General features: G+C 37.6%; 1 protein-coding gene across 1 annotated transcript; it reads left to right on the top strand.

Annotated features, from left to right (window-relative positions):
* Positions 1–216: 216 nt before the first annotated feature.
* On the top strand, positions 217–16,024 carry si:ch211-161c3.6 (high mobility group AT-hook 2b). Its single transcript, XM_038273001.1, has 6 exons — positions 217–468; positions 3,482–3,651; positions 3,796–3,879; positions 8,263–8,313; positions 11,518–11,556; positions 15,689–16,024. Exons 2-6 carry the CDS (start codon positions 3,547–3,549, stop codon positions 15,755–15,757), a joined length of 348 nt encoding a protein of 115 aa, XP_038128929.1. The 5' UTR covers positions 217–468; positions 3,482–3,546; the 3' UTR covers positions 15,758–16,024.
* The last annotated feature ends 1,225 nt before the right edge of the window (positions 16,025–17,249 follow it).

Here is a 17,249-nt window from a genome sequence, read left to right as displayed (position 1 = left end):
TTTTTTTCCTGTGGAACCCCGGAACCAGACCCTCTAGTCTAGTAATACCCCTGTCTTCTCCCCCCTCTCTCAAGTGGGTGGTCCACGGAACAGCTCTCGGGGCGGGATCCTCTGTTTTCAACCCTCCTACCCCCCGTCCTTTCTTGAAACATGCTTTAATAGAGAAAGTATGCAATGCATACTGCTCTGCTGCAACCCCCCACTATAATGCATCTGGGGTATTCGTGACTGGACGTCTGGGGGGGATCACACACATTTCCGATTAGGAGGGAAAGAGACAGAGAGAGAAAGAGAGAGAGAAGGGAGGGAGGGAGTAAGAGAGAGAGAGAGAGAGAGAGAGAGAGAGAGATTACCATTTCATTCCAGCCAATGAGACAAGCGATACACTAAGATTTTCATAGTTGTGCAGGAGCTCAAAGTGAGCGGAGTGTGTGTGAACTTCCAGGTAAAGCTGCAGACCGACCTAAGGTAAGGATTCCCCCCCTCTCCTGTGTGTCTCAGTGTGCGGCTGCATGACTCCAGCCTGAACATGGAGCCTTTATATCTGCAAACATGCAAGCTCTGAAAGGACACATTTTGCACCTGTGTTTCTTTGTCTTTTGTCTCAGGGGAACGTTTTTTTTCTCTTTTCTCTTCAGCGCGACATTTTTTTTTCCCAATTTCCCCCCCTCCTCCTGCAGACCTGCTGTGTTATCGCCCCCTAAAAAACAAACATACTTTAGAGAGGAATGGGTTGCGCAAGTGATGGAAGCAAAGGGGGGATGTTGTCGACTTTTTGCCTCTTAAATGTAAAGCTCAGAAGAAAAAGAGGAGATGGAAAGCGAGGGTTTTAGAAGCGGTTGGTTTGGAGTCTGCATGCGGCTGGTTAGTCGGGGGGGATTTGGGCTTGTTTCCTCCAGCAGAGTGCGTCTTTCTGCTGCCGCCCATATGCAGAAAGTACATTCAGTCCCGTACTGGAGAGGCGGTGTGAGCGCACATCAGTTCACATCGGCGCATACTCTCACTGTTGTTGTTGTTGTTGTTCCGAAGTGAGTTTTACGGACGGCGGAGCGACGTCGTGCGTCTGGTTGGTTTTAATTCGCTCCAGTGAGGACGCATTTCTCGAATTACTCCGACTTCCTGCTTCGGTGCGGCCGTTTTGATAGGCTGTGATGGCAATTAGAGTTTGGCACATTCCTCCCAGAGCCAGGCTCTGACTGAATCACCACCATGGGACACCTACTTTTAATGACATATATGCCTCCCATTCTGTTTCTATAGGTTTTTTTTTTTCTGTTACCTAAAAGGTAATAAATCCCTGCAAAAAAAAGTTGCATTAGGTTACATAATACAAGGACGCATTGTTTACCATTTCCCCGCATGCTGGTGGCAATCAATCAAACTTAACTACTAGATTGAACTAGTTCAGATAAAGCCAACAGTTTACACATGAAAGTTATCCAGCAGATCAAACATTCATCTCTACTGTAAGTTAAGTATTAAAATTTCCCCCCTAGTAGCACATGAGTTAAAGGCAAGAGGGAATTAACTCTAAATAGTTGCAATATACACTCATATATTCATTCCAAGTGCCAATTGTGAGGATCCACCTTTACACTTAAACATATATTCATTAATTTTATACATCCATCCAGCCATTATCTGACATCCTTTTTCACGAAAAAGTCCATTGTACACCCTGGACAGGTCACCAGTCCATCACAGGGCAGCACAGAGACAAACAACCACACACACCTAAGGAGAATTTAGATAAGTCAATTAATCTAACAGTCATGTTTTTGGGCTGTGGGAGGAAGCCGGAGTACCCAGAGAGAACCCACACATGCTGAGGGAGAACATGCAAACTCCATGCAGAAATCGAACTCAGAACCTTCTTGCTGCAAGGCAGCAGTGCTACCCACTGCTCCACTGAACAGCCCTAATTTTATACACCAATAGTTAATTAACATATACGTTTGTCCATTTAAGTTAATAAAATGCACAATTTTTTGTTAGATTATCTGAGATGTGTCAATGGAAGTTAAAGAATGCCCAGCGGACCACATTTACTTCTAATGTGATAGTTAAACAAATTGGTCCTTCAAATCACTTATTTGATGGGTTATTTGGTTATGATTTGATCAGGAATATATCATGATGTTAAAGTTGATTACATCGTCTGTCTATGGGGAGTGTTGGCCTAGAGATTGGAGCAATGCGTTTGTGCTCTCTGAAGGTTTCAGTACCTTGTTTGATCCACACAGCCTGCACTCTGGGTCCCTGAGCAAGACCCTTAACCTCACACTGCACCCAGGGCGTCACACGATGGCAGCCCGCTGCTTCCCAATGGGATGGGTTAAATCCAGAGGTGGATTTCTCCAGTGTGAGATCAATAAATTTAAATTATTATTATTATTTGCAGTTGCATATCTCTAACTACCTGGATTTTTCAGTTTTAAAGATTCGCTGGATACACCCCTGCTGTCTTTTCTTTAGTTACAATGTGCAGTAAACAGACTTGGTCATCATGATTACTTATCAATATGATCAATGTCTCATTTGGAATAGACTCCTTGGATTAAATAATCTCTTAGGCTAGAATATGTCTTGTTGTTTTGCACAATAATCTTTCCCATTCTCCCATCACATGGGCTTCAGTACCTCAGTCTATTTCAGGACGTCAATGTCCATTCAATTCATCGTGTAAACTGTTTCCATATATGGTTTAAGCACATGGTACTTAAACCATAATGTGCTAAACATCTACCCTCAGCATCACTTTACAATTGCAATATTTCAAACCTTAATGTTTTGATAACGAATGCTATTCAATGCATTGTGCAGCTCTATTTAAACCCCAAAGCTATGACAGAATCTAAAAGCAAGAAATCTGACATTTTCTGTATAAAATCAAAACAGATCAATCACAGGGGATCCGGACATTTTTATGCCTTGTTATTATCCAGCTATGGTAATTTACAAAAAAGCTTTTGCTTGTCTCTTTACTTGAAGTTTTATGCAGTGCTGCCACACCTCTAAGTTTACCTGCAACAAATGTCCCTCCTTACTCACTGAAGAGCAACTCACAGAGGGAAGCTGGAAATGCAGACGTCAGAGCAGTAGATGGAGAACTTGAATGGCAGATTGAGTTGTGAATATCAGTGCTACTTTTAGTCTCTGCACACCGCTCTCATGTTTCTCAGTGTTTGCCAGAGTCTATGTTCCAATGAACCTGGTGCCAAGGCTTGAACATGAGTGGTTCCCACGGTTGCTCTTGCAAAAATTTCCTGCATGGTTCACAGTTATACTTGTGATTGTAAACTCAGCTCTTACTTCAACATCTTTTCCACATAACCAATTAAAAAGTCAATAACTGAAAGTATATATATATATAACTATTGTTGACTTATTAACTGTTCTGTTAAAAGGTATTAAAGGTTAATACATTTTTAAATGTGTTTACATCTCCATCTGCTAAAGTCACTTCTTTTTCCTCTTTAAGCCTCAGAGGCCGCTGCTTCCGGCTTTGATGACCACACTCTTTAAAGCAGGTGGACAGACGCAGGCATGAGCGAGAGTGGGACCAAAGAGCCGTCTCCTCAGTCGAGCACAGCCCAGTCGCCTGAGGAGCCCCAGCGCAGGGGCAGGGGTCGACCTCGGAAACAGCAGCAGGTAAGACGTTAGCGGCTGTCCGCATCTCAGAACTCAGCATCTAATTTTAGGTTCTTGTTTAAGTATAAGTTCTTTGAAGATAGTAGGTAGAAAAGGCATCTTCATCTGGGGAGTTGTGGCTTCAGATTTTATCTTTCCCCAAAGGAGCCCGTTGGACCACCGACCCCAAAGAGGCCCAGAGGACGACCAAAAGGCAGCAAGAGCAAAGGCCCCAGAACTGCACTGAAGGTTAAAACTAACCACAACACTTTCAAATTTATATGCAAGTATGTACTGATGGTGCCAAGAGGTTCTATAACAACATTTTCAACAAAAAATACTAATCTATACCTCCTTCCATATTACTAATCTATACAGAGGATTTCATTGGAAGAAAATCCAATGATTTCCAATAGAAATCATTAGATTTTGTTTCGTAGCAATTACTGTTTCAGCGTATTTGGATAGGAAAAAAAAAAAAACTTCCATTAACATTTTTCTCCACATAGGTGAAAAACAGGCTTACGTTTAATCAGCCAGCCCTGGATATAAGAACTATAGAACTTCAACCTAATTTTTGTCTTATTCATCATAAAAAAAAAAAAAAAACTGAATATCAGAGGAATAAAGAAATCCTGAACCTTATCCAGAGCAGCTGAAACAGAAATATTAATTAGAAATACCAACTCAATTATTACAAAATGTAAAAAATAAAAAAATATAAGGTTTAATGTGTGGAAAATGTAAAAAAAAAAAATTACTTTATAGTTTATGTGTACTGTTAATACAATTTTACTTAAAGATAAAGTGGAGGATTTTTCGCGAATTTTTGAAAAGACCTGCCCTCTCCACAAAATGCACATGCACAACCCTGTATCTGCTACCGAGAGGAAACGCCTATTAAACGCATGCGAGAGCATGAAAGAGCCCATTTCTTCTCGTGCATGCTCTGTTTAAAACTAGCTGTTTGCATCGCTAATACAAACTTACTTTCCAAAAGAACATTTGCAATTTTTCCACTATGCCAGACTCACTAACAGTAAGTGAAAATGGGGACGAGCACGTACCAAAGGCCTTATGTAAACATATCACCAGAATGATTGACGCTAAGGAGGACCACTTATTTTGATGATCCATCCGAAAAAAAAAACATCCTCCACTATACCTTTAAGTTATGCTTAAGATTTATCTCAGTGCAATTCATACAAAAAAAAAAATGCAAAGGTAGCTTACAGTTTTTTTTTTTGTATTTACTATAATTGGGTAAATCTGTGAGTTATAAAAAACAAACATACCAAGAACATTTTTAAAATGACAACTTAGATTAAATCAGCTCATAGCAATGTCTACAAATATGTTAAGTATAAGGTGTTATCGTCTTTTAATCAAAATAATAATAAAAGTCATGATGACAGAAATATTACGAAGACAATAAAGAAGAAATTGTTATCTATATATTAGGATCAGTTTTTTCCTATAGCTTTACATAACAAATAAGGGAAGAAAATGAAATCCAAAACACAGCTTAGGTAAAGTGTAATCTTTTAAAAACAACAGTAAATAAATGTTAACTGGAAAAAAAAAACGAAAACAAAACAGTAACCTAAGGAAAAAAAATTTAAAAACCCGTTATTAAAACTTTTAAAGGAGAGAACTCTTAACGTTGCAGACATTTCTGCAGGGCCTTTGGGTGTAGTAGCTGAAAGCAGCTTCTTAACTCTTCATTGTAGAACTGGTTGTCCTAATGTTCTAGGTGAAACATCTCTGTCAATTAAATAAATATGGTACAGAAGGCCACTGTCTTCTAGACCTTCAACAGCGATTGATAAAATCTTTAAATCGTACAGGGTACAGATAGGGACTCGCTTGCAAATAGGGAAGGCGCAAAAGCACATAGTCATTTTTCTACGATCTTTTCACAAACACGTTCTAAAACTTGATTTGCTTGCACTTCATGTAACAGTTAGAATATGAAGTCAGTGTGACTTTAAGATTTCTGAGCCTTTTTTTCTTCCTAAAAGCAAAAGCATTGTCATACTGGTAATTGTCTTTTTCAACCAATTACCACAGCAACCTGGGAATAATTCAGACACACTCTCATGTCGATAAACCCCTTGAAGGGACAGGGTGTTACTAATTTATTTTATTAGCAAAAATCTAGTATCGGTTTCAAAAATACGTATGCTGCCATTGTCTTATCATAATCACACTGAATATGAAAGCTTCCAAAAGCTCAAAAATAGTTATTTAAAAACATGTAGGTGGACATGTACCCAATAGAAGACACACCATGTTGCATCGTCATTTTTGATTATGAAATTCCAAAGGGAAATAACTTTTTAGCCTTATTGTTTTTACCTGTATATAAGCAGCTGTTTTGGAGGAGAAGTGAGAATATAACTTCCAAAGATGACTGTAGATCACTCTACTTGCTGTTTTCTGTCAAAATAGAGGACAATCCATACCCTTTGCCCAGCAATAGGGAAGAGGAAGTAACCAAGGAAAGAAAAATAAGTAATAGCAGGGTTGAAAAGAGAGTCTACATTGGCGAAGCTTTTACCTGATCGAAATCATTCATAAGCAAGAAAGGCTTCAAAACAGAAAGTTGATTAAAGTTTTCTAAGAGTTTCATTATTTATTTTAGATTTTTTGTTAGGAGTAAAGGTGGTTGCTGTTTTCCCTATTGTCAGAAACAATAGACCAGTGTAATACCAGTCTCTCGTGGTGTTTTAATCACTAGAGCCACAACATTCTAACACAAAAAAATATCTCAGATGATGATAATCTCTAAATGATACATCAACCATATCTCTTAAAAATAATCTGAAAACCATAAATATGACACAAGTGTAAATCCCGCAGCAAATGGTTACCTATACAAGAAGTGTTAAGTGAAGGTCTACATGCCATTGTTTTAAACAATGGAAGACAAATGTTATGTTGTTTTTCTGAAGTCATCTCAACCCCTATCCATCCATCCATCCATCCATCCATCCATCCATCCATCCATCCATCCATCCATCCATCCATCCATCCATCCGTGGTGCCTATCTCCAGCTGTCATGAATGACAGACGGGGTACACCCTAGACAGGTCGCCAGTCTGCTGCCGGGCAACACAGAGGCACACAGGACAAACAACCATTCACGCACACACTCACACCTAAGGAAGATTTTTAGAAACCAATTAAACTAACAGTCATGTTTTTGGACTGCCGGAGGAAGCCGGAGTACCTGGACAGAACCCAACCATGCACAGGGAGAACATGCTACCCAAACTGTGCAGTCCTATCCAGAAGTCCTTATTCATTTATGTCGGCTTGCCTTAGAGCTTACACTTGAATTTTTACATTGTCACATTGATGGCGCTCTGCAGCTTCTGTAGTAGTTCATTATGCACTTAATGGTGATTCAACAGAAAATGCTTCTCGGCGGTCTGCATTTAATTTGATGCACCATCGGATAGTCGTTAACTTCACTGTAGCTGTAAGCAAAGACCGAACTGATCAAGAAAAGGTCAGATATAAATATATCAATTTGTATCATTTGCAAAATGATTTAGCTACTGACTTTTTAAAGCCTTTTGCTAAAGAGATTATTGATTGGGTAAGGTGCCTAGTATTGAGCCTTAGGGAACTCCAAATGTAATTGACAAATGTTCTATTGCATTTCAATAGGGCACAACAATCCACTGGCATTTGGTTGAAGATAACACAACAAAAATAACTGCTGTGTCAGGAAAGCCTACTAACTTTGTAAACTGTTTAGTGTGAACTCATGGGGGACTTTAAGGCTGATTTCACACTAACTAAGCTCCATCGTGTCCACTCTGTCATCTGTTTCAAAATGTTTCATGTGGAAATCCATCATGGATTCTTGTGATCCATTCTTACAGCTTCCCTCTTATTTTGAAATGTACCAGATCTGCTTTACTCCTGTTTCTGGATTTTTTGTTGTTGTTGTTGTTTTATTGAAATTTACCTGTTTATCTCTGTAATCTGTCAAAAAAAAATACTTGATTATGATTTCTAAACATAAATGGCTCTCTGTCATGCCATAGTGCCACACAGCTAGTGGGAATGACTGCAATGACAAGAGCAGCTTCTGTTTGTAACTGAGAGAAAAATGCATGATGGATTCAGTGTGAATCCGGCTTGAGGAGTAGTGTTTATGTACTCTGCTGAACCATAAATCCAAATATAAATGACTCATTTCCAAAAATCAAAGAATACCAATCTTAAAAACCTGCTTTAACAGTCTAGATTGAGGAATTTTGTGCAAGAAACTGCAATTAGACATGACAATCACAAAAAAATATATCCTTTGTATTTTCTAATTCAGACTTTCATCCACGCACAAATACAGAATCCATTCATGCTGGTTCGCAGGGGTGTCATTATTTGATTAGATACAAACTTTAAAAAATGTGGATTTGTTTAGATAAAGGTAAGAACATCACTGGTACTTAGAATTTGTGCAGGGACTCTACATGCGGACATATTAAGGATTGATATGACAGATTCTTTTTGTTCAGTATAAATACAGCTTTTTTACACCGGGGACATTGTTTCTTTAAAAAGGTGCATTTGCTATAATCTAAACCTCTTCCATCGCTGATTTGATTTCTCCTCAGAAAGTAGAGCCTGTTGGGCAGAGGAGACCACGAGGACGTCCGAGAAAATGGGTATGTGCTGCTCACTGACCCTTCTGGAAGTACTGTAAATGTACAGGCTTTCACAAAAGTGCTCATACCCCTTGAACTTAGTTCTATTTTAGCCTATTATTTAGTTACAATCCCACAATTTTTTATTATTTTATTGGGATTTTGTGCATTAAACCAACACAAACTGCATAACTGAGAATTGTAAAGAACTAAAACTTGATCTTTAAAGTTTTTTTGAAAACATTCTGTAAAGTGTGGAATGCATTCTTTTTCACCTGTCTGATTCAATACTGTGAAGAACCACATTTTGCTTATTCTCAAGAATCTTTAAAAAAAATATCTTTATTTCTGTCAGGCTAGGTAAAGCACTTTGCTGCACTGATTTTTGCCTGGAATTTGACTAGACTGTTTCAGCTGTGAATAAAAGCGGCTGAGAGCTGAAGTGTTTCTTTAAGGTTATCGTTACCTTTTCTAACATAGAAAGTGCTTCTATGTTCCTTTTGTATGTCTGCTTCTGTCTCCTTGAACTCCAGTTGGCCTCGCCAGAATGCCTCTCACATTGAGGCTGTGTCCAAATATCCACCCACTACATAGAGCGCGGACTATATAGTGGACTTTATAGTGAATTCATTAAAGTGACCGTTCGGACGGATTATCACTACTTTTTGCTCCCCACTGGTCACATACGTCCGCCTCCACCGCGCAGTGCCTGCCCAATCTTTGTAGTTAATCGCCGCTATCGAGTAGTGAAAGCCTATGGTGACAGCTGACCACTAGGGGTGTAAATAATAATCGTTTTGTATCGATGCATCGATCCAAAAGCCGACGATCCGATGCATCGACACGTCCGCAAGATAATCGATTAATGTTTTTTTTTTCCCTCCGGTCTATTTTTATCCATTTGCTCCTGGGCGTAATTCTCCCTCCCGTGCTGCGGTGCCGCTAAACCTATTTTGCCCTCCTACCGCGCTTCCTGGTCATACTCTTACAGCAGTTTGTTGCAGCAAGCTTCACACAGAAATTTTTAAATTATGCTCAGTATTGAAGCGTGGTCTGGGCTACACGCTGTGGGTCTAGATACAGCCGAGGCGATGAGGAAGTGGCGGCGAGTTTAGTCCGACGACGGAGGGACAATGGGGCAAAAAGAGCGGAGATTCAGCTGGAAAAAGGCTCCCAGTGTTCTCGCGCACCTCGCTCTTCTAGCGGGTCAAACTTCACGAGTTGTTTTCCGCAATTTCGGTCATAAAAACAAAACAAGCCGGCCTCCTGTCTGGTGCACTGTTTGCGGTCAGCTACAATCTGGGAGAGGTGCAGCGTCTCTCAAGGGGGCGGTGACGTCAACACTCTGGAGCCTTCTTCTTCTTCTTTTTTTTTTATGGCGGTTGGCAAACAACTTATAGTTGCATTACCGCCACCTTCCAGAATGGAGTATGGACCAGACAAACTATTATATTCTCCCTAAAATACCCGTTCTTCTTAGAAAATTAAAAATACTACCAAAAACTACATCCCCAGATGACCTTTGAAACAATTCCCTTATATCTAGTTTATTTTTATTCCTGTCTAACTCTCTACACAACATCTCTCTTTCCTGAATATATTTATTACATTCTAAAAAAATATGTTGGACAGTTTCTCTGGAGCCGAGGTATTGCATTGAACTCATTACACTGATATTGTGCAGTATTTTTGCAGTATTTTTTGATGCAACTTTTCTACTTATGTTATTTGCTGTTGTTTCTAAAGAAAATGCATAATGATTTTACAGCTTTCATTGATTTATTTCAAACTTGAAACTTTGTTTAGCCTGTAAGGTGTAAAAAAAAAAATAATAATAATAATAATAAAAAAAATTTAACCGATTAATCGAATCGAATCGAATCGTGGTGTATTCTTAAGTATCGAAAATAATCGAATCGTTGGGTCAGGAAATCGATACTGAATCGAATCGCCATGATGGATGTGATTTACACCCCTACTGACCACTGTGATGGCAAGTCCCATAATGCTTTGCGAGGAGAGCTCTCTGGACAAAGCATTCCAGGATATATCTGCTCGTCTAGTGACCATGGATGATCACGACTTTTCAAGATGCATTGTGTTAAATTTCGAGTCCACTGCTTTTTCATCCACTAGATGTTCGGACACTCATTTAAAATGGCGTAACATATATAGTGCCCTATATAGTGGTTAGGGCAGAAATACGGAGACACAGCCTGAGCCTGGTTTTGATGGAGGTTTCTTCCTATTAAAGGGAAATTGTTCCTCCCCACGGTCTCTGCCTGCACACTGGGTGTGAGGGTTTGCAAAAGAGTGGGGAGTTATCAACACAATGCAAGTGAATGTTTACTGTTGCCACATTCTAATCCTTTATAGTGACTGGATACAGTCAGCTGGGTTTCCTTAGAAAGGAAACTTTTGACCAATCTGAGTGTATGATTTGATTAAATTGTTTCTGTAAAAGGCCTTGAGATGCCATCTGTCTAAATTGGCACTATATAAAGCAATTAAATTGAATCGACATATGCCCTGTCCTACACCAGAGCATATCAGCTCTGGTTTGAGGTGCATGGCTGCTCTGATAGAAGTTTTCTTCAGGCCTCTTAAAAAATTATTTAACAATTCACACACATTTAGCAGGTCCAACTCTGAATTGCTATTATTTCCCTTTTATGTCCTTCACATCATCATGCTGCCACCACCATGTTGGGGACTGCATATTCTAAATAAAAAGCTTTAATAGTTTTCATGTTGATCAAAATTTCTTTTTTAGTCTTCTCTGACCTCCACTTGGTTTAGAGAGATAACCCCCCCTCTTTTTCTTTCAACAGAAAAGCCAACAATGGCCTTCTTCTTACTACTATTACATTAAGGCAGGATTTTCCACCTAAGCTGTGGATCTTATCAAATACACAATAGGTACTATTTTTCCTAACTGACTTCTAACAACTTGTGGTTGCACTGGATTTGGGTTGTGTATCAGAGTAAAGGGACCTGTTTGTTGAATATATTTTAATTTAAAAGACATTGCATCAAAAACCCAAACATTAGTATAAAATTCTGTTGAAAGATGCTAAAAGTTCAAGGGGTATGAACGGTTTTGCAAGATCTTGTGAGTCCAAAGCCTCTGTCTTTTTGTGCTCAAGCTGTTTAGTATTCAAACACCCTTTTACCTTCAGTCTTTGATGGATTCTACTGTCTTGTGTTTTATTTTTTATTTCCCAGCCCAGGAAGGTGGTTCCAGAAGTGACTGAAGAGCAGCAGGTGAGAAAATTAAAATATATAGCGGGATGGTCTGGTATAGATGCAGTTCTTTTAGACATTGAAATGCAACTCCTAGATGTTAATCAAAAATATAAAAGCCTTTACATTCTTTCATAGTTATGTTCTGGATTGCAGCTGCCATGAGATGCTTTGCAGCATTTTTTCATTGCTGCTCTTAAAAAAGCCCAAACTAAGATCTTGAATCAGATCAAACTAAAGGTGGAGACTGTTTGCGAGAGTGCCACATCAGCTTCAGTAAAACAGAAATCTCATTCTGTGTCAAACATTTGCCTTTTGACTCCTACCCGTATACATGTCTTCTTCTTGTGTCAAAAAAGCCGCGTTGGTCACACTTAGCCCTAGATTTAGCTGAACAGTCACTATGTTCTGCGAATCCGCAGCAACGTTCAGTAAAGGTACAATCTGATCTACAAAGTGTTACAGTAAATAGCTGCCACAGTTAGAGTCGCGACACGAGTCACATTCACTAGTGGAACAACCATTTAGATGTTTAACTTAACTGCAATGTCACTTGGGGGGAAAAGACATTCAGGTGGAACAAGAGATTAACATACACAGTGTATAAAGGCAGACATTATCTCAATGTCTGACATAGAATCAAACTAAACTGATTATTTTTTTAATACTAAGATATCTGTAACTGCACAAATAATTAAGACATAGTTTTAAGATAACTTTGCATATGTTGTCTTTCTGTCAGTAGAATAGTTTTTTCCTTCTGCAAGCTTCCCACAACAGCTTACCCAAACTTAGGCTCGTTCCTCCTGACAGAATTAACGTAACCATTCCCCCTTTTTCTCCAAAAATAATGGTGGTGATCATCAACAAATAATTTTTTTTCTAATCAGATTCCAGGATATGTTTCCAAAACTAAACCTTTTGTCTCTTATTGCATTTTCCAACCCTAGCCTGGCTTCCTGTGTTGCTTTTAGAATAATGGCTTCCTCCTCTCTGACTGGTTTTAGTCCAATCCTACATTGTTGTTTTGCTTTTTCCTTGGGTTTATGCAGGTCAGTTTCACACATAAAAAAAAACAACAAAAACATTCACCTCATTACGATGATTGGACGTTCTTATCCTGTTTATACCTTTAATAACTTATCAAAAACTTTTAGGCATCTAGGAAGTTTAACAAAGTATAAACTAGACTTGTGAAAATTTACGGTTCTCTTCCTGAGATCTTGGAAGATTTCTTACTGTCTGACATGAAAACTTGACTAATTTAATGTCAGAGAATATTTTATTTTATTTATTTTTTTGCCTTTTTTATACAGTGTATTTAAATATCCGGTTGCAATTGTTTGCTTTTAGAATAATAGATCAAAAACTATATTATTAGGTTAACATGTAAAATTATTTTTCATGATTGCATGATAAAGGGATCATAAAACACATTCAGATAAAAATTAATCTGATGAAGTTATGAAAGTAAACTGTCATTTGGTCTGTTTGATTGATATGATTGTATTTCAAACATAATACTAATATAGAAACATGAGGAGTATCTATATGATTGCCAAGACTAGAACACACATCTGTCCTCACATTATGAATATTAGCTTTTCTCATTTTAAATTTGTTTGTCATTTAATTGCTCATTTCATCAGTCAAAAATGTCAGAAAAACACCTTTTGGAGAAAGACACAAGCTGACCCTTTCATAAATCCATCTTTATAAGCTGATAATTATGGTCCATGGTTTTTACATTTTATCAGCACTATTTTAACCTTGCAATAGATTAGGAAAACTCTCATTAAAAAATTAAGTTTGGGTTAATATTAGGACTGAAACAGTTAATCGAATTAATTAGGATTATTGATATAATCGTCACCTAACTAAGTAATGGATTAATCATTAACTGGAGTATAGAGACTCTAAAACATGCCTTTGCCTGACAGAGAAACCTACTTAGAGCAGTAATTCTATCAGCATCGTAAAAAAATATAAACAGTTTTGATTGAAGATATGAAAACCTTTTTAGTTCGTCAATATGCTCTATCCAGAATTCCTCAAATGGAATAGTTTTAGTTTCACCTGATTTTAACTCTGTTAAAATCTTCTTTAAGGAACCTTTTCTTATCTGATTATTTATTGATTTTTCTGCTGACAATAAGATCCTTTGGTTCAAATCCACCTTTGGAGAAGGTGCATTTTTCTAAAAAAAAAAAATAATCAACAATGATTGTTAGTTGCAGCCCTAGTTTGCATAAAGTGACATGAAATCCCTATAATAGCATCATCTTGTATTTAAAACAAAAAAATGAAAAAAAAATTTCTGACATAAGAATGTTTTATTTGATTTTGATTCATAAACCTAAACAAATTTTAAAAAAACTAATAATAATAGTAATATCTGTTTAGCGATTTTCAAATGTTAATTGCACACATTGTACATCATACATCCAGTCTTGAAAAGGCAACTTCTTAAACCCCTATATCTAAATTCAGGGTAACAGCCCATGTCTGTTTCAAACATACCAAAACTTTATTTGAGGCATTGGTCTAAAGTCTGTTCACCAGTGCTTAATCTCAGGATTTATGTGACATCTTTTAGCATACTTCCCTTAATAAAAAAATAAAAAAAAATCTGAGAACAGTAAATAAATAAAACCTGGAAAATGAGTGAAAACAATTTGCATATCCTGAAAACATGGTCTCCCTTCTCCTTAATGCTGATGATAAAAGAGGAAAAAATGTTCTTCAGCTCTTCATCCATTAAACCTGTAGAACCGTCTGGTTTTTGCATTCCAGTGATTAAAGCTTCAAAAAGTCAACTGTTAACTAGCCTTCTATGTTAGCTAACAATTTACTTATTAATAGTTAATAGTCTGGTTCCAGTGACTTTCCTAGTGACACTGTTTTTAAAGGAGAGATAGACGAAGGCACAGATTATCATCTCTCAGCTCTGTGTTCATCTCGTTTTATCTGATTCAGGGTGTCACTCAATAATATCTACTTATATGTATCTTACTCAACTACCTTTTCATATTACCACTATTTTGGATATGGCTAATTAGGTGATCATAGGAATCCTGCTAGACAGTCTTCTAAAAGGTGGTCCAATAAGGGCCTCTAATAATCTGGCACCCAGGTACCAAAAGCCAGGAAAGAAGAGGTTTATAAAAACAAATAAATATGTATATGCATAAATAAATGTTAAAACCTCCCCTTTTCTATCTTGAATTAAACTATTATGAAATATTTAAATTATTTGCCTATGATAGTGGGCCTCAGGATACCCAGCAAATGTTTATAGTATGGCCAAAAAAAACCTATTTGTTTATTGTTGTAAGTTTTGCATGTTTGTCTTATTTAAGTTTGTCAAAATGAAATTAATAAAGGGTATACATTTATATATATATATATATATATAAATAATATAGTACTTTATATCCCCACCCTAGAATGTTACATTTTTTTGAAGAAAACTATTTTCTTCTGACAATAAAAGACAAATAAGAATTGTGACTTGTTATTTGTACATAAGCGCAGCAATCAGAGAGTCTCTCAGCACAAGCTCCATTATTTATGATTTCCGAAATGACTTGATGTTGATGTGGTGAATTCTTGGAAATTCAAAGGCTCTGGTGTAGAATTCCCCACACGCTGCTGACAGTAAGATCCTTTGGTGAAATCCACCTTTGGAGAAGATGCATGGAGCGTTTCTCAGAAACCCTCTGTCGTTTAAGCCACCTTGTTGAGAGCGTTGCACAACAGCGCTCAACAAAGCTATGCCCCTCGCTTGCCTTATCTCATCCTCTGCACTAAGAAGTTAGGGCGCCTAAAAGTACTGAAACCATTGAGACAGACTCCTCTCTCAGAGGCACGCACATGAAGGGGAAGAATGAGTCAGTGTTGCAGGGGAAACCTGATCTAACTGCTCTCTTCCCCTGTCTTCTTGGTTTCCTGATGTAACGGTCGTCTTCCTCACATTTCTAGCCAAGGCGGCTGGAGCCCTGCTCTCTCGCACGCAATTGCCCCGTGAATTTTTTTACCACTCATTCTTGTACTCTCGTGCTCTTTCTAGCATTGATTCACTACCTTTGAGATGGGTGAGTCACCTCTCAGATAATAACTGATGACTCTCCTTTTCACTCTTCCGATGTTCCAGGGCCCTTCGGAGGAGGCCGCGGAGGGCCCCTCGTCATCTCAGGTGCCTGTGCAGGAGGAATCGGAGTAGATGGGATACCTCTCTACCTACCTCAGTGTTTGGCCTCAAGCAAACAGGGGTACAATCTGACTCCCTATCTGTGATGGGAAATCAGGAACACACACACCCACACACACTCACATTCTCAAAAAGAAAATCCTCACAGACCACAGTTTCCTCTCCTAATATAAACAGCACCATGGATTTGTTGTTGCTTTGTTTGTGCGATTGGTAAAGGTATGGTTCCAACTTGTGGGAGAAGCATTTTATGTGGAGAGGGGACAGAAAAAAAATTAGAACATAGTAAGGAATGTACTATCAGACGGCAGAATTCAGTATTTTTTATTAAAACTAGGGCTGTAACCATTAATTGGATTAATCGTGGTTAATTGATTATTGAAATAATCGTCAACTAATTTAGTAAGTGATTATTTGTAAACTGGAGTACAGCGACTCTAAAACATGCTTTTAGCTGACAGAGCAACCCATTTTGAGCAGTAATTATACCAAAATTGTAAAATATCTATCTATATATAGATAGATATTTTTCTCCTGTCAGTATGCTCTGTTCAGAACTCCTCAAGTGGAAAAGTTTTAGTTTCACCTGGTTTAATTTCGTAAAAAGTCTTTTTTAAGGAGGCTTTTTGGCTATCGATTAATAATCGATTAATCAAAAAAATTATCGACTGATTCATTTATTTGCAAAATAGTTTAGAGGGAAAATGCTTTAATGCATGCCTCCTTTGTTTTGTGTTTGTTTAAAACATTTCGACCTCGTTTATGAAAAAAAAGTCAAAAAAGCTGCATATTTTCCTTTTTCTTTTGTGTGTTATAACCCTTTAATAAATACATTATGAATCAGTGAAAATTAAAACTGGCTGATCAGACTTCAAACAAAACAAAACTAATTAATATCAGCAAGAAAAAAAGCTAATATGTTTATCTCAAAAAAAAAAAATCCAATAAGTCATTTCCAATTAACCTTTTTATTAGGCTACTTTAACTAATGGTTTACCTTTCCATCCATCAAAAGCACCGTCATCAGCTTACTAAGACATGTCATTGTAGGGTTCTTTGCATTTCAACAAGCTAATAATCCTTTGCAAGTTTGTTTTTGTACCTCTTAATGCTTTGACACCCATTGTTGCAAGCTTTTTTTGCGCCACAACTGGTTCCTAATGGTGTATGTTTTCAAACGTTGTCACAAATTGGTAATACACCTATATACATATATATTTATTTCCTTAGATAAATAGAAATAGCAATTTTTCAACTACTTAAAGGCAGAAAGTGGAATAAATATAGATATATATAGATATCTATCTGTATCTCTCTATATATATATAGAGAGAGAGATGTAACAACAGATATCAGGTTTCAAAGTTAAATTTGGTTCATTAACAAGTATTTCCCTCCACTATTTTTTTATCAGGAACTGAAAGAATGTTTCTCCCGTGAACTGGAACCATTCCTTTATTATCCCAGCTGTCCTGAGCCTCTCCAATGAGATTTTTTGCATGTG

This window comes from Cyprinodon tularosa, unplaced genomic scaffold (genome assembly GCF_016077235.1).
Source record: "Cyprinodon tularosa strain WSP-4 unplaced genomic scaffold, ASM1607723v1 ctg85, whole genome shotgun sequence".
Lineage (NCBI taxonomy): Eukaryota > Metazoa > Chordata > Actinopteri > Cyprinodontiformes > Cyprinodontidae > Cyprinodon > Cyprinodon tularosa.
Note: the sequence above shows the minus strand (reverse complement) of the source record. Positions and strands in the feature narration are given on the sequence as shown.

Bases quoted from the DNA above. Each gene is read 5' to 3' on its own strand.
- si:ch211-161c3.6 (XM_038273001.1), top strand. From the start codon at position 3,547: ATGAGCGAGAGTGGGACCAAAGAGCCGTCTCCTCAGTCGAGCACAGCC. The intron at 3,652-3,795 runs GTAAGACGTTAG...CTTTCCCCAAAG, and splicing joins GACCTCGGAAACAGCAGCAG to GAGCCCGTTGGACCACCGAC. The intron at 11,557-15,688 runs GTGAGAAAATTA...CCGATGTTCCAG, and splicing joins AAGTGACTGAAGAGCAGCAG to GGCCCTTCGGAGGAGGCCGC.